This window comes from Silurus aristotelis (genome assembly GCF_946808225.1).
Source record: "Silurus aristotelis genome assembly, chromosome: 21".
Classification (NCBI taxonomy): domain Eukaryota; kingdom Metazoa; phylum Chordata; class Actinopteri; order Siluriformes; family Siluridae; genus Silurus; species Silurus aristotelis.
In genome coordinates this window covers 6,409,448-6,436,952 of record NC_139594.1, presented here as the reverse complement: position 1 = coordinate 6,436,952, position 27,505 = coordinate 6,409,448, and the positions used below count along the sequence as shown (strand labels likewise).

Genomic DNA, 27,505 nt, shown 5'->3' with positions numbered 1-27,505 from the left:
CCTGCACACTGCACACTACACACTAGTGCTAAATAGTATGCAAACATAGTGTGCGGTTAAGGGACGGAGTCTGACATCTACACATGAATATATACAAAACACAAAACACAGGTAGGTTTCCGCTTTATGCTCTTTTTCTAAAATACTTTTTTTGAAGCGGTTTATTTATTTCATCGTCTCCTAGTTGTTGAAGTTATTTATATGCAACACTTCATTAGTTTCAGAGCACAGAGAGTTCAGGCAAGTTTATTTCCTGTGTTGATACTTTTATAATTATAAATAATCGTGCAAATGATGATCATGTAATAATACCGGTCATATATTATATAATATACAATTATATAGTGCATTGCATTGCATTATTTTTGTTGTTGTTATTATGTTATTATATATTGTCAATAATAATAAACATACATTTGCATAAAACATCCATATTTGCCATGTTGATTAGGGAATGAAAAACATGAAATATATTAATTCAAGGTACATAGAGAACAGATAAAAATTAGGTTGCGATTAATCACGAGTTAACTCATGACAATCGTGCGATTAATCGCGATTCAACGTTTTAATCGATTGAAAGCCCTTCCCTCACTTTGGTCATTTAAGGACGTTTTTCACCTTTTGACCAATTCTACATTTACTGTCTATTGTAATATTACATACGCTCGTTTATTGCAGTTATTCAATTATTCGATATGAAATGATTAACATAATTTAACATGATTTCAATGACATCATCCAGATACAGATCCTGAGCTCCAGAAAATGTTCACATCAAACATCAGTATGAGGATGAGGGTGTGATCTCTATGATTTCTCACAGATGGTTGTCGTTGTTGGTGTCAGATGTGCTGGTTTGTGTAGTTCAGAAATTGATGACCTTTTGGGATTTTTCACCCCCAACAGTTTACAGGGAATGGTGGGAAAAACGAAAACATTGAGTAAATGACAGTTCTATGGAAAAGTGTTAAGCAGAGGATTTACAGATTGGATCGAGCTGCTTGGAAGGATGTTGTAATCTGGAAAATAACACTACCCGAACAGAAACACAAATCTGATGCAAAATATTAAAATTTTGACCTTGAGGTGAATAAGCTACTCAGCAGGAGACCACATCAGTTTCGAATACCATGGGCACATATTCACCCATATAGAGTAAGATAGAAGAGATAGAAGTTAACTGTACAATCTCAGATTTATGTTCTTGTTTGACGGAAGTGGAACCTGATTTGTCCTTGTGCTGTCTTAGCCCATCCAAATTAAGGTTTGGATGTGTTAGGTGATGCTTTTCTGCTCATCACACCTGTAAAGAGTGATTATTTGAGTTACTATAGGCCTTGTGTCTGGATATTCTCCTCAGATTTCTTTCATCAGCACAGAGTTTAAGCCTGCAGACCGAACATTGTGTATTTTTTTATAGCTTTTTGCGTAAACTCCAAATAAAATTTCGATCTGCAGTCTGATATACTTCAGCCTGGCAAGTCACAGAGATCACACTTTAATTTTTTTCATTCTGGTGTTGAATGTGAAGCTCTTGACCTGTATCTGGAAGGAATTTCTACATTATCTAAAAGTGTACAGCTGTTCCTATTAAAACGGATGATGAATGTGTATGCAGATTTCTTGTAATATTGCATACTGTAAATAACAGTGAATGTTGGGATGTATGATACTCTGTATTGCTTTGCATTTTTAACTGAAATACAACTCTCATTTAGTTATGTATTTATTATATGAGTTCATATAGTCATATGATTTGTATGTTTATGAGAGAACTTTTAGGACTTTTGTACTTGATGTAGTTTGAGTAATTTTTTAGAGTCAATTTTCACTGAAAAATAAATAGAATGCTTTTCCATGTATTTCCAGATAGTGCTACTCATGAATTCTTCTGTGCTGTGTTCGTCAGTACAAGTGTCAAGTATAATGTTTAAAAGGGTTGCACTTAATGTGTTGTTTCTGTTTATCTGAAGCTCTCTCTATTTGTCTGGACAGTATCAGCTGTCACTACCGTGAAGAAATATGCAAATGTCCACCATTTCGTGATTAATTTCTCAGGTTTTGCATGAAAACCTGTCTTTTCTGTAAAGCACTTGCCTATAAAGGTTTACATTCAAGGCCTCTTTTTAATGTCTCGTTACAAAAGATGGCATTCACCTGTTTCTAGCATATCTGGCCATTATCATTTCCTTAGTAGACATGCTCTTTGATTGTTTACTTTTCTGTAAGGGAAATATTCTCACTGCATATACAGTACAAATGTAATGACTCTTCCTGAATATCTACAATCACACATGTTAATAAATGTCAGTGTCGATGAACTGGCTTCAGGCAGGAAACACGTTCAGAGTTCACAAATCACCAACCACCTAAACCATATTCCCGAGAATTTAGATTAAACTTTGTTTTGATTTGGTCCTCTGCTTTACATAGTCATGGGTGGGAGTGAGGGGGAAAAACAGATTTCAGCTTCACTCTCACAGCGCTGGTCCGGAGGTCTCTGTATTTATAATTCAGTCCCTGGTGGTCTGGATTTTGTTTTCTCAGCCCATGCATATGTTTAAATTAATGCTGGAGGGGAAGGTGCTATTATCGTCACCCTGTCTCTTATATGCAGATTCAATGCAAATATTTTTTGCAAGTGCACTTTTTTTTAAAGAGGATTATTGCTATAATGTGAATATGTAAATCAGGACTTATTTCTAATCTAGTATGTTCTGTACTTTAAGAACCGAGCACAATTCAATAAAACAAAGATATAATTAACAAATCAACATCAGGTGCATCTATCGATTATTTTAGCAATCGAGTATTCTACCAATTATTCCATAGATTAATCAAGTAATCAGATAAAAAGTACTTTTTTTAAAATTAAGGATCAGTACTAAATATACAAGAGAAAATAAGACGGTCTCTTGAATGAACATGTCATGTTTCCTATTTAGAAAACTCTAAATATTTATTGCTGAAATTGCATACAAAATATTTATGAAAACTCAAACCATATAGTGCATTTTTTTTTTATTGCCATATTACATAAAAATGCAAATACAAATATATCAATAAAAATAATATTAAATACAAATATAATAAAGTGTAAATTACTTTAAAAATGGGTAAACACATTGTACTGTGGTTTCTTTATGTTTAAGTTTGAACTTACTGTCGTTTTCTTTGGCCTAAATCTTCTCCTCGCACCCCTGTTTTCTCGCGGTTCCTCCTTTTTTCATTCTGCTGCTTCTTTGTTATATGAAAGCCTGTTTTCACTACATTGAAAAAAAAGTTAACGCTGCCCAATTGACTAAAAAACGTCAGAAAAGCAGAAAAAAAATCTGAAATTAAGAGAAAAACAAAGTAAAAGAAGTCTGAATTAGGCATTTTTTTTATGTGGTTGATACGAGCTGTCATAGGGCTACAATAGTGTTTACCTGTCCAGAGTTCTTCAGAGTTTAGCGTGTGGTGCGTCAGTAACAATGGTCCGTGTTAAATTGTTTTGTTCAACTATTTATTAAAAAAAGGAAATGTAAGCTACCCAAAAAAATGCCTCTTTGTGGAAATTGTTGTTCCTCTTATAGGTTTGTGTGTAATAAACAGGGTTCGCTTATTCAGTGCTACACACGCTTCAAATTAGTCATTATCAGACACATACTATGTTTTTTTCCCTGCTACATAAGAGTAATAAGTTGTAAAAAAAAAAAACCTATATAAATATATAAAAATTCACTTCTGTGGAAAAAGAACATATGTGGCCACACAAGGTGTCATGCTTTGTGATGTAATTTTAAAAGAAAGTATTACATCCGCTCACCTGGAGGCCCAGAGGCTATTTCTGGCTGAGGATCAGCGTGTCCCAATTCTCTTGCAAACCCCCTACCAGAGGGAAGTCAGAGGGCAAAGAACATGCTGGTGGAGTAAAGGTCATGTGCGCCAGACTCTGGGATGAGCTCTAGGGAGTTAACTGACTTTCTGGGAAAGTTGTTTCAAATGTGGGATTTATTTTGGTAATGGTTAAGGAATTCCCCCTCCCCTCGCGTTCTCTCACTCAAATGAGTCTCACACTGTTGATTTTGTGATGACTCCTGGTCTAAGTTCCCAATAAATACAGGCATATATATGCATGCACGCACACACACACACACACACACACACACACACACACACACACATGGAACTTTTTTGTATTTTCCAGCTGCTTATTTTGCCCTGTCTCTGAGATAAATTTAGCCACATGTCTAACCCTCTGCAGCTTTACTGCGAGTGAGCCAGTGTTTGTTTTGGGTAGAATTTTTCTAGCTAGTAGTAGTGTTTTAATACACACAACATTTGTTTAGACAACCAAACACGCTTCTTCTAAGGTTTTCTCTTTGTATGACGATGCCAAGGATGACTTCTTGGGTTTACAATGCTGTCAGAAGTTCACCCAATTTGCTTATCATGACCTTTTTCTTTCATAACAATATTGCACAGGGTCAGTTTAGCAGTGACAAAACGTGAGAAACCCTATGAATTCATTTGTTTCTAATGATGCTTGGTGTGTGAATAATGGCTGCATATGGCCATTATCAGAACTGATTATTCAGTCATACATGCCTTCATTTTCTATTGAGAAACTGGGATGTACATTACAATGAGAGATTGTTTGCTTTTTTAAAACCTGAATTTAGACTGTTTTCCATACCATTAAACTTGTGCTCTTTATGTTAAATAGAGCACAAGCATTGTGTCATACAGAGGCACTGGTTTGTCTGGATGAGCTAGACACTCTGCTGGTTTTAATTTACAGCAAATAACAGGATCAGTTTGTTTAATTCCATTAAATGGCTTGAAATGTCTTGATAATGAAAACGTTCCATCCATTCTTCAAAGAAATTGTATTTATTATGTGTTAGAATCAGTACAGAACTGTGTATATATTAAATAAGACTGTTTGTACGCTTTGTGTCTGTAATACTGGAATGAATGTGTCCAAGGTTGCTTTAATGAAAATGCTGTATTTTTTTAACAGGAAGTGCACCATCGTGGATTATCTCTGATACTGCATCAGGCTTTCATGCACTTGCTTTCCATATCTCTTAAAGGACTATTGAGTAGAGTGGCCCTCACCCATAAATATCTCTCCTGCTATTGTTTAGTGATTTATCAACACATGGCTAGATTACTGTTCCCATAGTAACTGCTTTTTTTTTTTTTTTGGTGAACAACTGTTGTGTTTCCATGGGCATGTTTAGATATTAATTTCGTATTAATGATTAACAATAATGCACCATGTGCTACAAGTCATAGTTTTATATAATATTCAGTGCGACGCAATGTGTTTATTTGTACTGAAGCAAAGCATAAATGTTTGATAAGCATCAAGAGATTTGAATATGATCTAACTGTCACATAAACTAAATAGGGCCCATTAAATTGTCCTTATTTATATATGACAACATTAAATTGTAATTAAAGATGCCCATTCTGGCTTCCAGCAAACAGATGATATGCTTTTCAGGTTTCATAGCATTTATGTTTATAGTCACAGGCACCTCTGGTCATTCAATGGTTACATCACTTTTCAAGCTAATAGCCCCACCATAATAAATACAGATGGTCAGACACTGGATCTGATTATGGTGGTGATGGACATATTGAAAAAACACACACTGGAGACACACAGTATGACTAAACATTTGTGTCACCTGACAATTAATATATGTTCATTAAAAATCTCATTGTAGATGGATGAATGGATGGATGGATGGATGGATGGATGGATGGATGGATGGATGGATAGTTGCATGACTGTATAGATTTGTGTTAATTTTGATACAAGTGAGATCAGATACTGATGTTGCATAGGTGAGAAGTTCTGGAGTGCAGTCAGAGTTCCAGTTCATCCCAAAGATGTTCTGTAGGGTTCAGGTCATTTGTGTGCGCAGGGGTCTGTGCAGGACACTAGAGTTCTTCCACTCTAACCTTAACACGCCATGTTTTCATTGAGCTTGCTTTGTGTACATTGTGACACTTAAACAGGTTTTGACCTCTTGGCTCCAGTAAAAGGAAATAGTAGTGCTACAGTATAAAAAGACATTTTATAGGACAGATAGTGTATCTGATAAAACATGGGGTATCAACTAACTCAAAGTAAAGCGTCATTAATTAATATGCAAAACGATCGATTATAATCAGAGGTGGGAATAAATAAAGAACAAATACTTTGTTACTGTACTTCAGTAGATTTTTCTGGTATCAGTACTTCACTATTTATTTTACAGACAACTTTTGACTTTCATTCATTACATTTTTACAAAAATATCTGTACTTTTTACTTCTAACATTTTTAATCCAGGCTCGTTACTTTAGTTTCAATCTATTTCATGACATGATCAATATTTTTTTTTCTCATTCAACGCCGTTTTCAGCCCATCAACCTATTTCTTGGTACAGCACAGTTTTTTCAATCTACCGCTGGTGTATTATTTCCTGGCTCTCACACACCAAATAGGTTATGAAGCTCACAATAAGCAAGTCAGAATGCAACAAGAAGTATGGGGTTAACGTGGATATGACAGAGGGAGTCAGCAACGTAACTGAGATCAGAGACATTATGATCACATGATCATCAGAATCTTTTCTCTGCTTATGTTCTATATGGTGGATGTTTGGCCTGAATACATTCATTAGGTAACAACATTTTAAATTAGTTTTGTATTATTTTGATTAATAATGACATGAGGTCCAGTAACTTTAACTTGAGAGAAAAGGTGTAGTACTCCAACTTTTACCAGAGTCTATTAAAACATAAGTATCTGTACTTCTACTTGAGTGAGGTATGTGTGTACTTTTGCCACCTCTGATTATAATCATATATTTGTGAAAGTATGATGAATTTCCTGTTGTCAAGAATAGGTTTTAGAGCTTAGAGAAATTACTGTTTGACTGACCAGTGTCTAAATATATATAACATTATCCATCATTTCAAACAAAGTTAATTTAAGCAATGTACCAATTGAAACTATACTGTGAACAGCAGCGAACAGTTACACTCAACAAAAATTTTATGCTTTTTTCCAGGATTTCATGTTCAATACTGTCAATCACTGTTTTGTCTATACATCTATGAGAATGCATTTTTACATTACTGAAATTACATCCTTCCTTTTTTTGTGTTTAAATTAAATTCAGTAGCATAGCACAGTGCAACTATTAATTAACAATACCAAAAAATGTTGATCATACTAAAAACATCTTCATATTTGACATATTTTCATATTGTTATTTTTAGTGTTATTATTATTGTTATTATTATTCATTCTGATTCTTATCTGTTTCAGAGTTTCCATGATCTAATGTGCCTGACCAGTCTTTTCCCTTTCTTCCATGAGGTAAATTTTTCCACCCAGTCCCTATGGACAAAAGATAAATTACAGTCATGTAACATGTGTTACTTCACACATGTTTTCAGTTGGTATACATGCTTCCTTAACAAGACTTTCTGTTTTTGTAATGTGAACTATATGTAAAATAACGTAGGCTGCATCGGAAAATCGCTCATTTGTTCACTAAATCGTACATAGTGCAGGGCAGATGAGTTGACTATATAGTAAGAAGGAAATGAAAATGAAACTCGGACGCTGATGTAAATATTCTGTGTCAGAGTCTGTCAGAGAGTTCTGTCGCAGACCTTTTAGTCGTAAGCTTTACATCCTGTGTTAACATCTGTGGTGTATTACAACAGGAGTTTATTTCTGTCATGTTTGTTCACCATTATGTCGATTGTTTTGACAATAGTGTGCTGTATATGAAGATTTCTCAATACAAGTCCCATACCTTAATGTGTAGTTCTCTGAATGTAATATAGAGTTCTGCTCTCATATGCTCTGATTTGATTCGGAGATCAGAACTGCACTGCCATCTACTGATCCCCATCATGCACATCCTTAACAGCCTATCAGACCTGGTACAAGATTCAAGGGTTTTTGAAATTATGTGGCGAATCTTGCAGACATACAGTTTCATACAAATTCTTTCATTTCTAGGCTCACACACTTCATGTAGCTTCTAAAGTCATTGTCTAACAAGGTATATCAATCTTTCTCATTTCTTTGTGTAACCCCAGCTGCTCAGCCACCGATAGGCAGATATGAACCGCATCGCTCCAAGGGGAACAATTTGTTTAAAAGAGATCTGCTTCTTCCGCTGATTAGCACTACATCCCAATAATAGATAATTGATAAGGGAAAAGAGTGTGTAAGCATTCGGACACGTCCACTTCATATATGAATACGTTCATGATATTCTTTAAATTTACATTCATAATGGCTTTCAACTAAAAAATGCATGTAACAGTTATATACAAATAATACAATTGCTAGATGTAAATGCTTAAAAGATTCTCATGCAAATTTTCCCCAGCGCTACTATAATAGACATTAATATAAGTTACCAACTCATTATGATTAACGTGTAAAACTCTCCAAACAGAGACATTTTCCATTAATTGTTTAGTTTACCCAAAAATTGGAAACATATTGCTATTATTTGGTCAATTTTTGTAGTGTAAAAGAAAATGTGAAGGTGACTAGCATGACTACGGCTAGTTCCTAGTTTATAAATACTTATATCCGTTCTGTGTTTCAGAGTTTTATCCAAGGATTCCATCAGATTCTGACTTCAGCCACACACCTGTTTTCAGGTTTTTTTCACCTTTCTCAGGTCACATGGAGCCACAAAGGTGTCTGGGAAAGGAAAGGGATTGGGATACTCTGGTTCAGAGTCCAAGAAGTGAAGATGTGACCCATGACATGAAGGCAATATCGCTGCAGCCCAGTCATAGTTTTCCTTCTATTCAGCAGAGGAAGAACGGTGAGCAAATCGATTTGGCCAGTCTCCCTAAAATCCACACCCAACTTCATGACTATCACCCACACTTCCTCTTCTGTTTCAATTCCCACCCTGTTCTGACACTGTGAAATAAACCGCTTTGTGGGAAGAATAATGAGGAATTATGCTTGAAATTGCCTGCAAATGGAAAACCTAATCACGACTTAAACACTTCCTTTAAATTAAATCTAATCCTCTATTATCTTGGCTAATTGTGTAAATATGTTTGCCTTAATCCCCAGAGCTCTTATTTCAAAGGTTCTTTGGCTTGACTATGGTTTCCTGGTGCGGAAAAACTGTGACGTTGTGTTCCTTCGGCTGCTTCTGTGCCTCTTTCATCAGGTTCTCACACTCTTGGCCAATGTTCTAGACTGGAAATGTTTTAGTGGTATGTGAACCGTAATTAGAGGGCACAGAAGGGCCAGTCGATGCAAGCAAACTGGCATTGAGTCACAGTTGATATTTTCACATATAGCTAATTCTTCAGCTCCGCTCCAATGTAATTTCATGTTATCCCACTTGTTACCATTTCATTACGCAGAAGAAATGCACTTGAAAATAATGTCCTTATAGGCTGCAGAGAAGGAAGCCGAGAGCCCAGTATGCATGCCTGTAATTCCTCTCCTTCAATCCTGCAGTCATCTCCTGTTATTAAATAACTCCCAGGTACTGTGTGTACGCTTGAAACTGTGACTCATTCAATCTGTTATCTCGGAAACAACAGAGAAATGTCCTTGGTTTTCACTGGTCCATGTTTGACAAATTATTAGAGAAGATTGACGTCTAGCAATCTCAGAAAACAATGTTGCAAATAACACAGTATTGTAGTATTTACAGAAAGTACAGGATTTATTGCGAATTATGAAATAATCCGCTTGTTTTTTATGGAAAAATTTGAACTGCTGGAATTACTGGCTTCCCTTTGTTAACAGAATGTTAAAATAGTTTTAATCAAAAACAGATGTGAATATTTTGAGGCCTAAACAGATGCAGATGGTGTTGCATTGCAACCCTAATGTATACACACATCCAACCTGATCCAGTCTGTGCTCTCTTTATGATTGTGCCTTCGGTGTAATAAAGTTTCTCATGAAGCCCGAAACAGTCCATATTTTGCCTTGACTAACATCAACACCTTTTTGCACATGTAATATGATGGCATGCACAACATTCCTACTCCGAACAGTTCCTGTTTCACTGGAATACACTTTAGATTTGAAGGGTAACTAAAGAATTTTCAGTATCATGATTATTTTTAATTGATCAAATTATCATTTGCTCATATCTGTCTCTAAGAAAGTGACTACCAACTAACTGGACAACTTACACTGGCTATTGTCACCTGCTGTTTCACACTCTGAGTGCGATTTTTATAATTGCCTTTGAAGGTATTGAACGGTTCTTGCCACTAAAAATGTTTTCGTCATTCTTTTTTTTCTGGTTTGCAGAAATAATCCTGTACAAATAAGCAGTAAGATGAAAACACTCCCATGTGGGCCTTTATGGGTTTGTTTTTGTCTTATTTTTTCCAGAGACATTTGGAAGAAATAAGATCAAGTAGATGTTTTTTTTGTCGGGGAAACTTTGGAACTCTTACAGAAAGTACATTAACATTTTTCGAAAGAACGCAAACTTGGACATGTCATCTCTGGCTCATTTTTTTGCAAATTGCAGCGTTGACCTTTGCCCTTTGGGGACTCTCACCACCAGAATGACAGCATTGCTTCAGCACTTTGTTTGGGTGGACTGAGATGATTGCAGAACAAACAAGTGCATTTCTCTGCGGTATCTCCACAGGACAAACCAAATGAGCACAATCCTGCCTGCTTTGTATTTTCAATTTATTTGAAAATGGTTTCGAATATTCATTCATTTTCATTAACGTATTGATCCCTGTCCAATACTTTTCCAAGATTTCGCATGCATGGCCTGTTTTGAAGGTTGCCGGTCTGCAATGCACCATACACATACACATATACGCATAGAATACGTCTGACTACCTGGTCAATGGGAGAAAAATGAAGTTCCTAGTGAAAACCAATGTGGTTTGGAGAGAAAATAAATGCTATAGTCAACAATATGCGAACCTGAACAATATACTGAGCTCAGGATTGATTAGATACTGTACTATACTGTCTGATATTATTTTAAATTCTCCCTAAATGTATTATTATGTATTATATAATAACACTTATAAAACAATACAAATGCTTGCATATGATATAGTTAAGTGCAAAGGTTCGTACCCCTAATATAGGCTACCTACATTATATAAAAAATGCTTTTTGAGCATTGCATTCCACATTTAATCCCAATTTGCTCTTATAATTCCCTTCATTCTACTAGGAACATGTTCCACTAGATGTTGGAGTGAGCTTGTGTAGTTTTGTGCTCATTTAGACACAAGACTGTTAGTAAAATCAGGTACTGATGTAGGTGAGGTGAGGAGGCCTGGGGTGCAGTCAGTGTTAAAATTCATCCCAAAGCGGTTCAATAGGGATGCGATCAGAGCTCTAAAGCAGGCCACTTGAAATCTCCAAACAATGGAATGCAGATCTTAATGGAGTTTGTGCACAGGAGCATTGTCATGCTGGAACGGGTTTGGCTCTCCTAGATCAATTAAGGGGCCATTTTAATGCTACACATCCAAAAGCTTCCTATACAAATGTGTGCCTCCAGCTTTAAGATAACAAAAAAAAACTTCGCTGGAAAAGTCAGTTGTCCCAATACTTATGTCCAGATATTGTTTATTGTATAAAATCGAAAGTATAGTATTTTTATGATAAATACTTTACATTATATGAAATAGCGTTCGAGTGTACGGCAGTGCGCATGCTCGGAAAGTTATGTTTCGGGTTAAACGAAAGGCCCCACCCACTTGTCCCGCCCACCGTCTTTATTCCCGGTGCTGATTGGCTGAGCCGCGGCGGGGCGGGGCTGGGTCAGTGTGCTTACTGCTGCTGAGCGAGAAGCGCTGAGTTCTGCTTTACTCCGGTGTTGTACCTGAAACAGCGATCCATGGGACTATCAGCTCTTCCTTCATCTGATCTCTGATGGCCTGCATCGAGGTCGAAACCCCAACCGTATGCAGGGGTAAATATCCAGCTGGGCATATTTATTTATTTTTTATTATTTTATACCATAATATATATCACACAATGTATCATATTAGTCTGGAAACATGAATTGAGTATGTACTAAAGTGTAAAGTCTTTCTAGACAAATATTATAATAATAATATAATAATGATGATGATGGTGGTGATGATGATGATGATGATGATGATGATTGTAATGACCCTACTACTTAAGTACTTGGTTTCTGTTCAGTAGCCCCTGGATAACTCTCCAGATGTTATCTTGTGATTTGATTGCATGGCTGTTTTGTGGAATTCATGCACCCCCTCTTGCACTTTCTTTTATTCTCAGAAGTTTGTTTTCTATTATTTATTTATTTTTGCAGCCTTTCATTATTCAGCTGCATGACAAAGTGCGAGTTATGATGATTAGATGAACTCGCTGTATGGATATCTTTTCCATCATTACATCCAGCACATTGTTTATATGGTATCATGTTCTCAGTAAAGCCCAGCTGCATAAGTCGGGATTAGTTTCATTTATAGATTTAAGGTCAGTTTGGAATCTTGAACATGTATACAAAAACCAGCTCGATATTCATTAGGAGACGTTTGGATTTTGTGCACTGCATTGTCCAACGCGTCGGCCTTTAAGGTTGGATAAAGCAGCTGGGGCCTAAGTAGAGGGGAATGAATACCGTTTGTTTATTGCAGAGTTTGAGAGCAGTTATGGCCCAGGTTCATGTGACATAATATCAGTACAAACATGAGCATGGTCCAAGTACTTACCTTCAACATCTATGTTGAGATAAAGCTTTGATATTCTCCAGCAGTCCTGCAAAGCATACAGAGGAATTTCATTTACTGTAGCCTGCCCCAGTTATTAGGGCATATCCGTGAAGACCATTCGTGATTACTTTTATGTGTGACCTGGATTGGGGGACAGCATGAAAAACCTGGACTTAGAGACTGTTCTGAGTTTGGGATGGAGGATGCTGAAATCCAGACCCCAACTTTCAACTCTCTTCTCTTTAAAGCCTGTAGGGAGTGGGGTTCCGCACCGCCCCCAGATCTACCATTTTTCCCAGGCCATGTTCTCACACTGCTAAGGTTTATTTTTGTCAGAGTGAGTCACAGCCATGCTCAGACATATTGGACGCTCTCTTGGGAGCCTAGCAGGCCATGCTGTGTTTATCTCCTCTTGGACAGGCAAATCAGACCTTCCTTCATCAGTGTGGTGCTGAAAATGAGTGTATAGAACATCACAAGTCTTCCAATGCATCATTCACCAGTTTCCAGCATCACCTTTCAGCAATGTGAGGTATCATGCTAAAGTAGGACTTGTGTGTTTATTTGAAGATGGTGCCCCCTCTGTAGAAAAACAACCGTACACGCTGTCCTGGAATGAACGGCTTTCATGTGATGCTTCGTTTTGTTCGATTTTTTTGGGTTTTCCTTTTTGACATTTTAAAACCTTATGGATCAGCTCCTAGCTGTCCACTGCATGATGATGGATTTCATGGTGGGTTTTTTTCACTCCGCATTTGCAAAGGACAAACTGTTTGGGCAATGGGAAGCAGACGCCTGTTTATGTTTCCTTTTTCTCACTCACTTGTGTTGATCTTATTGTCTCTGTAACTTATGCTTGCCAAACACAAATTTGTGGTTTTCCTGATTTATGTTAATGCTATATAAGTAAAAAACAATAAAAGCAAAGGGAAAACAGATGTTAATACATGGGATTGTAGGTTATGTGCTTGGGATTAAGCATATTAAAATGACAAATGAGCTGCAAGTTTTGGCTACTCCAAGCTCATATATTTCATATTTTGGTTAAAAGTTAGATATGTTGAACTATTATTTAAATTCAATTTGGTTTATATGTTTAGCGCTTTTAACAGTGGACATGGTCACACATTATTTGACTGAACGGTGTGTTGTTTTTTTTTTTTTTCCCAGTTCTGCAGCTCCGACTCCAGCAAAGACGCACACGAGAACAGCTGGTGGACCAGGGAATTATGCCGCGTGAGTACAGAACAGAACTGTCAAACCAACGTCGAAATAAAAAATGTTTCATTTACAAAATGAAGAGTATGAACACAAGCTAGAGCAAAGCATCAAACATGTGCTTCTTGAGGTTATCATTACTTCAGCAGATCGGATGACGCAACACAGACAAGTGGTTTACACATCAATCGTATGTGCAGTCGTATAAATTCAATGCTAGATATTTTTTTAAAGTCTGAATTGCTGTAACAGATTTTCATTCACATTCACACACATCAAATGAGGTAGAATGGCATCTGAGTTAAAACAGTGTGTCTGAATTAAGACTATAACACAATGCCTATATCTGTATCTGCATTTGTTGAGAGTTCTCCACATGTTTTGAATTGAAACCATGCGTGGGTGTGGCCTGCATAGGAAGCAATTTTGCCGTATGTACCGGTAACTTCTTTCAGCACCTGATCCAGAAGCCCTGTGGAACATTCCTTCATGTTTTCTATCTTTTCTGTTATCCGACCAATTACGCAAGCTAACGTAGTTATAAAACAGCGATGTGATCACAGGATTGTTGTTTATAGTTGGCAAAAAGGCATCAAATAATATCAGATCAGATCCAATTTAGTTTTGAGGGGTTGATCATTTCCAGAACATCAGACATCTGTTTCAAAGCTAGAATGCAATGTTGCTGTTTAGTAAAATAAAGTACTTCGATTAGCATTTTATTGTAATGTAAATTTGAATTTACATTAGTTTACATTTACATAATGTATGTGTGTATACAGTATCTTGCAAAACTGAGTACTTACATTTCAGCACATTTATATATGTTCTGAAGGGACAATATTATAGAAATAAGATGTATTTTAGAGTCGTCAATGTGCAGCTTGTATATCAGTACAGATTTACTGTCTTCTACAAAATAACTAAACATACAGCTATTATTGTCTAAATAGCTGGCAACAATAGTGAGTACACCCTAAGTGAACCTGTCAAAACTGTGTCACTATTTTGTGTGAGCACCATTGTTATCTAGAACTGCCTTAATCCTCCTGTGCCTGGAATTCACCAGAGCTGCACAGGTTGTTGCTGGGATCCTCTTCCACTTCTCCATAATGACATACCGGAGCCGCTTGATGATAGTCACATGGCCCTTTTCCACCTCCGCCTCTGGATGCCCCACAGTTCCTCCTGTGTTGAAATACATGTTGGAATCCATGTTTCCCTCAATAAACTGCAGCTCCCCAGTACCAGCAGTGCTCAAGCAGCCCCAGACTATGATGCTACCACCATCATGCTTGACACAATTTTCTTAGTACTTCTCACCCGAGCGTCGTCACACATGCTAGTCACCATCTGAGCCAAACAAGTTTATCTTAGTCTCATCACAATACAGGACATGGTTCCAGTAATCCATGATCTTGAACAGGTTTTACTCAGCAAACTGTTTATGGGTTTTCTTGTGAGCAGCTTCAGAAGAGGCTCCTTCTAGGATGGCGGCCTGCAAACCGGCTTGTTACGGTTTGCGCCGTATGGTCTGAGCACTAACAAGCGGACCTTTCACTTCTGCAACCTCTGAAGCAATGCTGCAGCACTCATGTGTCTGTTTTTTAAAGCAGCTTCTGCGCCTGATGCACAGCATGAGGATGAGAAACTTCTTTGATGGACCTTTGTGAGGCCTGTTCTGAGTGGAAACCAACTTGGAAAACCTCTGTATGACCCTGAACACTGTACTGTAACTCAAATGATTCAGATTTTCTTATAGTCTCGGAATCTTTGTGGAGAGCAACGATTCTAATTCTCAAATCCTCACAGAGTCTTTACCATGAGGTGCCATGTTGAACATCCAGTGGTCACTATGAGGGAATTGTATTTAAAGCATGATAAATAGGGCATCTTTTAGGGTGTGCTCACTTTTGTTGGCAGCTATTTTGACAATAATGACTGTATGTTGAGTTATTTTTAGAGGACAGTAAATCTGTACTGCTACACAAGCTGCACATGGACTTCTCTAATATATATCCAAGTTTCATTTCTATAGTATCGTCCCTTGAGAAGATATAATATAATGGTTGCTGAAATGTGAAGGGTGTACTCACTTTTGTAAGATATGCAACTGTATCTGGACATTGTCAAAGCGATTAATATATGTATGCGAGTACAAAGAAAAAAAAAATGCCTATATATTTCTAAAGCCTTTGTAACTCTGACAGAAAATCTTAGTCCAGTATGCCTAACACAAATATTTACATAGGATTTTACTAAAAGATTGATAAATGAGGTCCATTACCAGTATTCATTAGTGTTCAGTAGAACGATGTATTTGTGTCTGGTTGCAGTCTGTAGATATGTGCTGATAAAAAAAAAAAAGTCTGTGGGACTCTTTACGAGGACCATGTTTGTAAGTGGATGTTTTGCTTCAGAGTAGCAATCTCAGTCTGCTCTGCATTAGTTTGTGCACCAGACCTCCCGGGTACAGTCAGAGCATAAAGAACAATACTGACTATTATTGCTTAGGATTGGAGGACTACCTCATAGTCGAACTGGGGTGCCTTTTTTTGCAGAAGACTGCAGAAATGGGGTTTTGCTGGCTAGTAGAATGAGTAATACAAAGCCACTACACAGAGGATGAGTAAAGTTTTTCTTGCTAAATCAAAGGCTCAGCTCTCCTGTGATGAATGGATAAAACAGTCACATCCTGTTCACCTCACAATGGTGAAAAATCAGTTAAGCAACCGTATGGAAGAAAAAAAAAAACCCTTTATGTAGACAACTTTCATCTCGCTCCGTCTAGCAGAATACTGACTGGTTTCATTTCTGCCGATAAGAACGATCTTTCAGGTCCCTACGGGAGATTGTTATAAGCAATTCAAATGCTACGATTCAACAGAACCAAAAGAACACAAGGATAACAGCCAGTTTGCAGTGTGCAGGATAGATAAAATGCAGCATAGAGTTCTCCTGTAAGCTTTTTTTTTTTTCTTTTTAGAATGATGTTTGATGTATTGCTCTTTTCAGCACTGAAGACTCCTGCTGCCTTTCATGAACAGATACGAAGCCTCGAGAGAGCCAGGGTGAGTCACTGGCACACAATAAATCTTAGAGTAATATAGCAATAGAGCATTGAGAATTTAGAAAGCAAGACAGGGGGCTTAGAAGTCTTGACCATGAGCATTTTTATTTTTCTCCTACTTTGCTGTGGCCAGACTGAGAATTTCCTGAAGCACAAGATCAGTAGTAGACCGAAGCGTGCAGAGCTGGTCCGCATGCACATCCTGCAAGGTATCCACACTTTGTGTCCGGATTTGGTGATTTTTCACTGTGAAAAAACAAACACAACATTGGTTTACCAAATATTAAAAATAGGTTGCATGAGCCAGGGGGGTTCTTTATATTGATTTGAATTTAAATTGTTTTTTTCAGAGACCCAGGCCGAGCCGTCATTGCAGGCCACACAGATGAAGCTCAAAAGGGCTCGTCTGGCTGACGACCTCAATGAGAAGATTGCCCAGAGGCCTGGCCCTATGGAGTTGGTGGAGAAGAAAATCCTGCCTGTAGACTCCACTGTCAAGAAGACAATCATTGGTAAGCAGCGTTACAATACAAGTCAAGGATACCTACAGTATATTGGCAAAAGTTTGTGGACACCTGGTCATAAGTATGTTATGTGCTTTTTGAGCATCTCATTCCACGTTCATTTGCTCTTACATCTTATTCCACCAATTTGGTCTTATAATTCTTTTCACTATTCTAGATTTTGGATTGTGCTTGTGGAGATTTATGCTCATTTAGACACAAGGGTGTTAGTAAAGTCAGGTACTGATGTAGGTGAGGTGAGGAGACCTGGGGTGCAGTTAGTGTTCCAATTTATCCCAAAGGTTTACAATAGGGTTGAGGCCAGAGCGCTATAGTAGGAGATCTTTCACTCCAAATCATGTAAATCATATCTTCATAGAGTTTGCTTTGTGCACAGGGGCACTGTCATGCTGGAACAAGTTTAGGTCTCCTAGTTCAATCGAATGGAAAGTTTCATGCACACATCCAAAGACATCTTATACAAATTCAACTTTGCACAACAGTTTGGGAAAGAAACACATATGGCTGGAACGTCAAGTGCCCCAATACTTTTGTCCATATATAATGTATTTAAAATACATACATATATAAAATATGGTGTTGTCTTTTGGCACAGAAAGTGAGGTGAAGGACCAAAAGACCCCAGATGTTTATAACTTTGATGAGAACATCAATGAAGCTTTGTCCCCAGATGATCCAACCAGTCAGGAATCTCAGTGCTCTGTCCCATCACCCAGAGAGGCCAAGCTGCCTGAGATTTCTTCTGCTACTCTGACCGCTGACTCCAACCTACAGGTGAAAGTCATTATTAATGCTCCAGGAGAGATTGCTCATGTTGGTGTTTCCCCCACAAGGAGATAAAGCAAGCATTTCACAAACACGACATGATGAAAACTCAGGATGTTAGATTGCTGATACAAAAATAAATAAATAAATGAATGAATAAATAAATACCCTCAATTATTAAAACCTGTCCATCATTGCACTACATCTATTAGATGCATGTCTGCTGTATTTCTGGCTCCCATCCAGTCTGTGTTCTTTGCATTTCTTTGTTGGATGGATTTTTGCAGTTCCTCCTCCCTTGCCTTTGAAGTCATGTGGTTTGTGTCTGTCTTTATCTCAGTCCTGTCCACCTACGACCCAGAGCTCAGAGTTACTCAGTCAAACATCAGCCGAGGATCAGACAAACACTGAGCACATAACTCCTGCTCAGCCAGTCACCAATGTTCCTCCCCCAAAACCAGGCCATACTCTTGTGAAGGTGAGCAAAATGCTTCAGTGATCTCATTTCCTGCAAGTGTTTTTCACTCAAATGGGCAGTGAGTCAATGAGGTCTGGCTGTCAGCTGCAACAGATTGCTGAATTGTATTTGGTAAAGAAAACAAATTATGTACAGCATTAAATCATATTTGAGAATATGTGGAAATGATAAAAGAACACAAGAAACTTCCCTTTCTAGGGAAAAGGTAACAAGTGAAGGAAAAAAGATTTTCAATTTTACATTTTATACTAAAGGTTAAGAAACGTATAACAAAATACTCAAATCTGGTCTGATATTTTTTAGTAAAAAAAATAAAATAAAACCGAGGATGGAATTAACAGTCTATTCTTTCATCTGCAGAGTCATAAACATGAACCTTATTTTGGTGATTTGATTCATTCTGGCCTGCTGCCTATAAAGTGCTCTTTAAAAGCACCATCATAAAGCATCCTGGAGAGAAAGCAATGGAATTGTAACACTAAACTCTCAGTCATAGTAAGAATGATTTGACAGTTATATTTTGTCCTGGTTACAGGTCCTTACTGCCAAAACAAAGCCTGAAAAGCTTTCATTTAATGAACCAACAACAAAAGCAGCAGCTGTCTTCTGTCTCCAATTTAAGGTCAAATGTAACCATGACACTTATTACGCACTATTGAAAGTACAATCTAAGAAACTTAAAGCAGAGCAATCTATTGTGCATTAATCATCATTTGTACCCCTTAGATCATGTCCAGCATATTTGTCCCAAAAGTTGTCTCTCCCGTTTAGGGAGGCCAGTTTGGATCTGAGCATCTGCACTTATATAAGCAAACCTGCAACGATGTTATTCCAGCTCGCTGGTTTTCAACTCACTCCCTCAGATGCCAGATTTATTTTCATGTATATCCTGTAGCTGAACATTTTAAAACAATAAGGGTCATGTCCTCCTCCTGACATCCTGTTTCCCCATCCTGTCATTCTGGACAGATGCTGACTTACAGCTCTATATCTATTCAAAAGCATTCAAGAAATGTCATGAAATGGTTTCACCCAGATTTCCCAATTGACTGCGTTTGCACTGTCGAGGCAATGAATCATATACAACCTCTTTCAAAAGTATTGGAACAGCAAGGACAATTCTATTGTTCTTGCTTTACTCTGTTGAAATACGCAATTGTGATCAAAAAACAAATAAGAAATGATACCGAGCTGATTTTTAGCATTTACTTTGTAATATATACATCTAGATGTGTTCAACTATTTAAAACATGGCCGACCACCCAATTTTAGGTGAGCAAAAGTATTGGAACATATAGTCTTACAGGACAGCAATTTTTGGTTGTGTATCTCTTGCTTGAAATAACTGCGTCACGCCAGCACCAACGCTGCTCAATTGGGGTAATGCCTGATGATTGACTTGGTTAGGTTATAACCCTCTTCATTTTTGCACTGATGAAGTCTTTTGTTGTTTCTTGGGTGTTCTGGATCTTCTTGTATCATTAGGTTCTATCTAATTAGATTGAATGCATTTCTCTGTAAATTGGGAATAATTAGGAAACCAGAATCTGTCATACAAGCCCAAGTTAGGACACTCCTTTTCTTAGTCTTCATGTTTGTTTAACCTTTGTACCAATATACACAGTCTTTACAGGTGAAACCCAGGACTCAAACCAAGATTAAACATTCTGAGGTATAACTGCTTCAAACAGGACACACCAGGGTAATAAGAAACATCTGGCTGTCACACGTTCCAATATTTTTGATCACTTGAACAGTGGGTGGGTTCAAACAATAAGGTTCGGTTTTCTCAGTATATCTGTGTTATATCTGTTTCCGGTGTATATCTTGACTTTGCCGCTCCTTTTAGTGAGAACTGTTTTTTAGTTGCAGGTGTGAGCCTTTTTTTTATGTACCTTTGTCTCTTTTTACCTGCTTTAGCAAAGCCAACCCAGACTTCCTGGTGAGAAAAGCCGTAGCAAAAAGACCAAAGAACCCAAGCCAAGGGTAAAGAAGCTCAAATACCACCTGTATATCCCACCAGACCAAAAACAGGAGCTCAGTGAACCCCCTATGGACTCGACCTATGCACGACTGCTTCAGCAACAGCAGCAGTTTCTACACCTGCAAATCCTTAGCCAGCAACAACAGCACTACAACTACCAGACTATTCTACCTGCACCTGCATCATTCAGGTGTGTGCTTAAGGAACCCTTAAAAATCTATTGCCATGGAAAATGGAGGTGTTGGGAGTTCCTATAAAGTAATGCTTCTCTCTGGTGATCATACCGATTCAGTCAGGAACATCTATCTGATGTTTCCTGCATGCAGCTTATTTGTTTAATTGAAATACGATGCCTATAAAGTAATAGCATTTCAATTGTATCTTATTTAATCTGATGCTGCTGTTCTGTGATGTTATGGTGACCCCCGTGGTGTAAGGGTGACCCCCAGATGAAAGTGCTATATACATCAACCAGGCAAAACATTATGAAGAACACTGATTATCTCTTTATCATGCCACCTTTTAGTAGGCGGGATATATTAGGCAGCAAGTCAACATTTTGTTCTCAAATTTGACGTGTTAGTAGCAGGATTGAAGTGAGTTTGACAAGGCCCAAATGGTGAGAGCTAGACGTCTGGGTCAGAGCTTCCTCAAAACTGGATCTCTTGTTGGGGGATGTTCCCAGTCTGCAGTGGTCAGTATCTATCAAAAGCGCTCCAAGGAAGGAACAGCGGTGAACCGGCGACAGGGTCACAGGTGGCCAAGGCACATTGATGCATGTGTGGAGCAAAGGCTGGTCGGAGTGGTCCGATCCAACAGACGAGCTCTTGTAGCTCAATCTGCTGAAGAAGTTAATGCTGTTAAAGTTCTTATATTAGGCAGGTGTTCATAATGTTATGACTGATCAGTGTATGAATCATAATTCCTTTATTTTCTGGTTGTCAAGCACTGTTACACAAAACCAAATGATGGGACTGAATGCTACTCACCTGGTCACTCATTTCTACATGCAGTTAACTAAGTTATAAGTAACTATATAAGTTGAAGGTGTAACAGTGGGGAAATGTATCTTTACCTGACCGTTTCACACAATTCCAAGTTGCTCAGGCAAAATTGGCAAGTGATCATAATTTCATGCTTTGATAATAATGTTGGTTGGATCTCTAATTTTTCAGTTGATCTCAGCTAGCCGTTTAACTCCTACACCACTGCCACTGATTAACTAACTTGATGACTGACTCTACAGACTGGAATGCAAACACGACTAATTCTGAATAACTGTCTCTGAATGCCATTGCTTCACATATTAGTCTGGCCTTCGAGAACGTGCCTGAGTACTGCACTTCCTCACATTCTTTCGCTCCCTGACCTGACCGCTAGACAAACTTCTGCTGTTATTCTGCCCAAAATATAGCCTGTTGATTGTGAATGATGAGAAACTCAGGAAGTTCCGTTGAAATCAACCTCCTGGCATTCACACGTTTTTCTTCCCCCTGTGTGTATGACAGGCCTTTGCCTAAGGTACAGAGCAGCTGTTCAAACGTGGCCATGGGAAACAGCCAAACTTTACTGCCCGGTGCTGCCTCTGGACTCGGGAATAACAGCACGAACTACCGTAAACCTGGCTCTCTGCCTGCAAATCTAGATGAAATGAAGGTATGTCATATAGTATAAATTATTTTAAGTCATTTTAGTAAGCCATTCCTGCAGTTATCTAATTGTGTGGCAGCTCCGCAATGCAAACAATCACCCAGATAAAGGTCAAAAGATTCAGTTACTGTTGAGTTTAACCAACAAAATGTGGAAAAACTGTCATCTTTGTGACTTTAACTGTGTCATGGTTGTTGGTGCCAGATTGGCTGGTTTTATAGACTGATTATCTTCTGGGATATTTACACAAAACTGACTATAGAGTTCACACAAAATGGTGCAAAAACCATAAAATGTGGGACAGTTCTTTGGGTGGAAACACCATGGAGGATATAGTAACTCAAATAATCTCTTTTTACAAACTAAAGAACCACTTAACTTGCATCTAGTAACCAGTGAAGTGTTTTACACCTAGAATGATATACAGTGGAACCTCGGAGCTCGCGGCCTCAGCGCTCGTGACCTCGCATGCTCGCGACTCTCATTCAGATCGGCTCGTGAGCAACCGCGAGCTGCTCAAAACGCTAGTTTTAACATTTCTAATCAAGGTTTATCTCATTAAAATTGATTAAATGTTATGGAGTGAAATAGTGTTATTTACTCATCGATTTCGTATAGTGTTCTTTGGGTTTTTACTGGGTTGGAAGGGGCGTATCAAAAGGTCGCGAAAATTTGGAACTCGCGACCGGTCTTGGTCCCTAACCCTCGCGAGCTCCGAGGTTCCACTGTATAGTGATGATATCAATGATATCATTACCCAAAGCCAGTACACTGGCATGTCTCATTTCGGTTTAACCATATCTTTAATTTTCTGTGTGATTACAGGTAGCCGAACTTAAAATCGAGCTGAAGCTGCGTGGTCTTCCTGTATCTGGCACTAAAACAGACCTTATAGAGAGGCTCAAGCCACACCAGGGGAGCTACAAGGTCACCAGCACTCAGCAGACTGAGATGAATGGTGTCACGGCACCGCCGAGCAGTCAAAAGACAGAAAGCATAAGCATGACTCCTCCAGTGTCTCCTGTGCACTCAGAGGTTTCCACTGCCAGTATGGAGGAGTCCAGCGACAGCAAAGCATTGGCTGCTATATCTCCATCCATCATGAAGACAGAAGACACATCAATGGATGCAACAGTGCCTGATAAAGACCAGAGCCTGTATGAGAAGGAACGGCAGATAGAGGAGCTGATTCGCAAGCTGGAGCAGGAGCAGCGTCTGGTGGAGGAACTCAAGATGCAGCTAGAGGTGGAGAAGAGGAATCAACAGGGAGTACAGCAGCACGGTGAGCTTGAAACTCTCACCAGTATAAAAGAGGAGCATGATGTCTCCTCCAGCTGTAGCTCCATGGTGGAAAAGAAGTTCAAGTCCCAGGGGCAGGTGCAGAACTTCTACATTGCTGTACAAGAAATTCAGGCTTCACAGACCATCCTCAGCAATCAACCAGAGCAACACATCCATCTTCCACAGGTCCATTTTCATGCTTAATTAGTTATTACTTAACTGTTCTATCATTCTCCGTCCTAAATTTACCCTTTTCTATGCAGACACAGCCAGTTCTCCAAACCACAGTGTCTGTCTTAGCTCAAACCGAGAGTGCAGCATTTCAGCAGCCTGGAAATCCGACACAGAATGCACCTCAAGTAAGACCCAAGAATTTTTAACCAGTATTATAAACATTGACATTGGCTTACTTTGGTTTATTTATTTATTGTCATGTTCCTCGTTGGCATTTTCTTTCCTGGAATCAGTCAGCCTTGTCTTTATTTTCATCTATAAACCAGCACTTCAATAAAACTTCCTGTTGTCATTTTTTTCATTGACTTATTATTGCATTCCGTTCCACTCCGCTTCATAAATCCACTTTAGTGTGTTCTCATAATGACACGCCCGTTTCAATTTCTCAGTGACTTAGCTTGGAATGCTCTTTTCCTGCACCCACTTTGTGTTCTCCTACTTATCTCTCTTATTCCCAAAGCATTGGCAGCTAAGGTCAGCTGATGAATTCCTTTCTTAATAGCGTCAAAGCCCTGGCTGCAGTGAGGCATGAGAACTGGAACAGGTGCCAAGTGATGAATAGGCAGTGCACATGCTGACACTCGAGCTCTGCATGCATACCAGCCACACACACACACACACACACACACACACACACACACACACACACACACACACACACACACACACACACACACACACACAGAGACTAGGTCCACACAATCCTCACTAGCAGTGTGTTTGTCTGCAGATAATATCCGTGTGCAGCACCTCAGGCTCAGGTCTTCAGCTGGGGCAAAAGCAGGAGCAGCAAAGATCTGAAGCGCTTCAGTCATGCTCACCTGGACACAGTCCTCCAAATGGATTCACCACCAAAGTAAGCCTCTTTTGTATTTTTGGGGATATGGGATTTTTTTTCTTCATATTCCTGACATCCGCTTATGTGTGTCTGTCTATATAACTGATGTCAAATCTTGAAGTCTGAAATGAATAGTGGATATCAGCCAATGATTTGATGCTCCTTTGTGGATGCTCCTTCATGGAAAACCCCTTAAACTTGCAGTGACATTCATGGTAGTACATACAGTTTTTCTTTTTAAGTCTTATTTTGTTTCTGCTTTTCCACATTAGCCAACTTCCCCCTGCCAGCCCACCTACATCCTTCCACCATCTCCATTCAGAAATCATCACAGCCCTAAGAACAAAGACCCTCCTCGCTACGAGGAGGCTGTCAAACAAACTAGAGCTCTTCAGGCTACAGTGCAGGTAAAAGTGCAGTTCTTCTGTGTGTGTGTGTGTGTGTGTGTGTGTGTGTGTGTGTGTGTGTGTGTGTGTGTGTGTGTGTATAAAGTGGCGAGCCGTGCATTTCACATCAAGGTCTTCATACCTTTCGTATGACGTCACAGCTATAGAAACCATCGATATTTTATAGAAACGCAGTATAACTGAGCCCTGCATCACAGACAGGTATCTCATCCAGTAAAAATGAATGCTATCAGTAAAGCAAGAAACCCAATGAACAATGTGCCTTTTTTTCATGCATTACGGTTTTCCCGAGGATTGTGTAGGTTTTTTTAAATTCTAAAGAAAAGAACACCCACCCAAAAAAAAAAATCAACTGTTTTGAACTGCGACCTTTCCTCGCAATGTCCATCTTTTCTTGAAGGTCGTCTTGTTCATGTCCTTATAAGTGCATCTGTGACCAAATGAACTTCTCCTCTGACAGTCATTGTGGATGAAAATTAGCTTTTCTATCCACACAAATATATTTGAGCTTGTACAGTTTGCTACAGATGCATTTTGCGAGCTCCGAGTAGTGCGTCCTCTGGCCATCCAATCAAAGGACGTGTTATTGGACGTGTCGACGTTAGTGTACGACTGCACTGCTGAATCTGAAGGATCAAGGCAGATTCTTTTGACCCTGTCAAACATGATAGAAACTCTAACATAAACGTAGACTTGGGAGCAGCTATGAAAATGAAGATATTATGTGTATTGTGAATAATTTTTATCTCTGTAATTACAGTTTATTTTTTAACTGAACAACATACATGAACAAAATGAAAATCATTGCTTTTTTTTATTATTAGCTCGCAAATATTTCCACAAATTTACTCGGAGATGATGAAAGAGGCCCAGTGATTCTTTTATGTTTTAACATTACTCTCACAAATGTCTTTTATTTTTTTAAGATCCCCACTGCGGTCAGTCAGCACATGGATGACTTGTTTGATGTCCTGATTGAGAGTGGAGGTATGGAGAAGTCTTAGCCAGCAGTCGCACTAATACAATTCAATTAATACAAGTCAAGAAGCTTTGAACACAACGTCACACTTTTAACTACTAATGTAAAACTTCTGTCTTACTTTCTACTGAAAATCTCTGTTTGTTAAAATAATCTTCATTTGATCTTTCCTTGATTTTTGCAGAAATCTCTCCTCTGCTCCGACACGATGCTCTCTCTCCGGATAAACATCTGCCTGTGACAGCCAGTGTCACCACTCTCCCCATCAGCACTGCACTGTCTCGTCCTCCACCTCAGGTTCATGTAGCCCACATGCCCAGTCTGGTTGCACTGGCCTCAGATCACCAGCTGGAGGCGCTGCTGGACCGAACTCTGCCACGCAACCCTGAGACTCGTGCTCTCCGCCTCATCGAGGAACTGCACAGCCAGTTGTTGGCCCCACCCCAGTCGCCCATGGACACCACTGAGCTGGCGTTTTCCACCTCGCCACCTCCATCTCTCAACCTAAATGACACTAACATGGACAACATGGAGTGGTTGGACCTGAATGTTCCAGAGTCAGGAGGTATCTCTGCACCAGGTGCCATCTTCTCATCAGAATTCCTAGACTCTCATGATTTGCATTGGGACTGAGACATAAGAGAGACACGAATCTTTTGGTGAGAACCACAGGCCATGAAGATATTGTGAATTGAGAGTCTTTAGAGGTATTCAGGGGTAAAAAAAAAAACAGAGGCCTCATGCAACAGGATTACAGCAGTGGAGGATAGAGAGCTTTCTAACGTTCCAATACTAGATCTCTGTCCGAATCATCTTGTAGGCACTCACCATGAGCGCTTCAGCAACTGCAGTGTTCTAATTCGGGCCTGGTTGGAAGCCAGGTGTTTCCAATTTGTGCACTAATGACTGTCTTTGAAGACACACAAAGAATGTCAGCCATTTCTTCTCTTATTTTTTGTTCAACGATAAATTTATTCCTTTATTTTTTATTAGTTTACCTTTCCGATTTAATTTGCAACGTAACCTCTGACCTCTGTTTTGCAGCAGCTTTATGCCTCCTGCATTTCATGAAACATATAATGTTCCAAAAAAAAAAGAAGGTTCAGAAAGTACCTTCGTTTACTAAAGCGAGAGGGCTATTGTACAGAGAAACTCGTCATCTAATGGCACATTATTGTCCTCACTGTGAAAAAGAGAACAGAGCAGAACAGAGCAGTATTTGCCCGGGCTGTTTCGGGCATGTAGCAGAAACCCGATACAGCATCCAGGTCAGCTTACACAGGCTTTTTTTTTTATTATTTGGCCAACCTGTTTAAATCAGGACCCAGTTTTCTCAAGTGTCCA

At 38.8% G+C, this 27,505-nt stretch overlaps 1 protein-coding gene across 4 annotated transcripts; it reads left to right on the top strand.

Annotated features, from left to right (window-relative positions):
• On the top strand, positions 1 to 27,354 carry mrtfbb (myocardin related transcription factor Bb). Of its 4 annotated transcripts, none has more exons than XM_083524367.1 (17): positions 1 to 111; positions 7,320 to 7,370; positions 8,701 to 8,850; positions 13,904 to 13,969; positions 16,967 to 17,022; positions 17,155 to 17,230; positions 17,372 to 17,533; positions 18,141 to 18,319; positions 18,651 to 18,788; positions 20,709 to 20,962; positions 22,281 to 22,428; positions 23,248 to 23,889; positions 23,967 to 24,062; positions 24,668 to 24,793; positions 25,048 to 25,182; positions 26,109 to 26,169; positions 26,346 to 27,354. In XM_083524367.1, exons 3-17 carry the CDS (start codon positions 8,706 to 8,708, stop codon positions 26,792 to 26,794), a joined length of 2,733 nt encoding a protein of 910 aa, XP_083380493.1. In that variant the 5' UTR covers positions 1 to 111; positions 7,320 to 7,370; positions 8,701 to 8,705; the 3' UTR covers positions 26,795 to 27,354. The 4 variants fall into 4 exon arrangements, with proteins under 4 accessions (XP_083380493.1, XP_083380491.1, XP_083380492.1 ...); XM_083524365.1 differs by having other exon boundaries at positions 8,681 to 8,850; XM_083524366.1 differs by having other exon boundaries at positions 8,626 to 8,850.
• The last annotated feature ends 151 nt before the right edge of the window (positions 27,355 to 27,505 follow it).

Excerpts from the sequence above, each read along its gene's own strand:
- mrtfbb (XM_083524365.1), top strand. Across the intron at positions 8,851-13,903 it reads TATTCAGCAGAGGAAGAACG|TTCTGCAGCTCCGACTCCAG; the intron begins GTGAGCAAATCG and ends TTTTTTTCCCAG. Across the intron at positions 17,231-17,371 it reads CCGCATGCACATCCTGCAAG|AGACCCAGGCCGAGCCGTCA; the intron begins GTATCCACACTT and ends TGTTTTTTTCAG.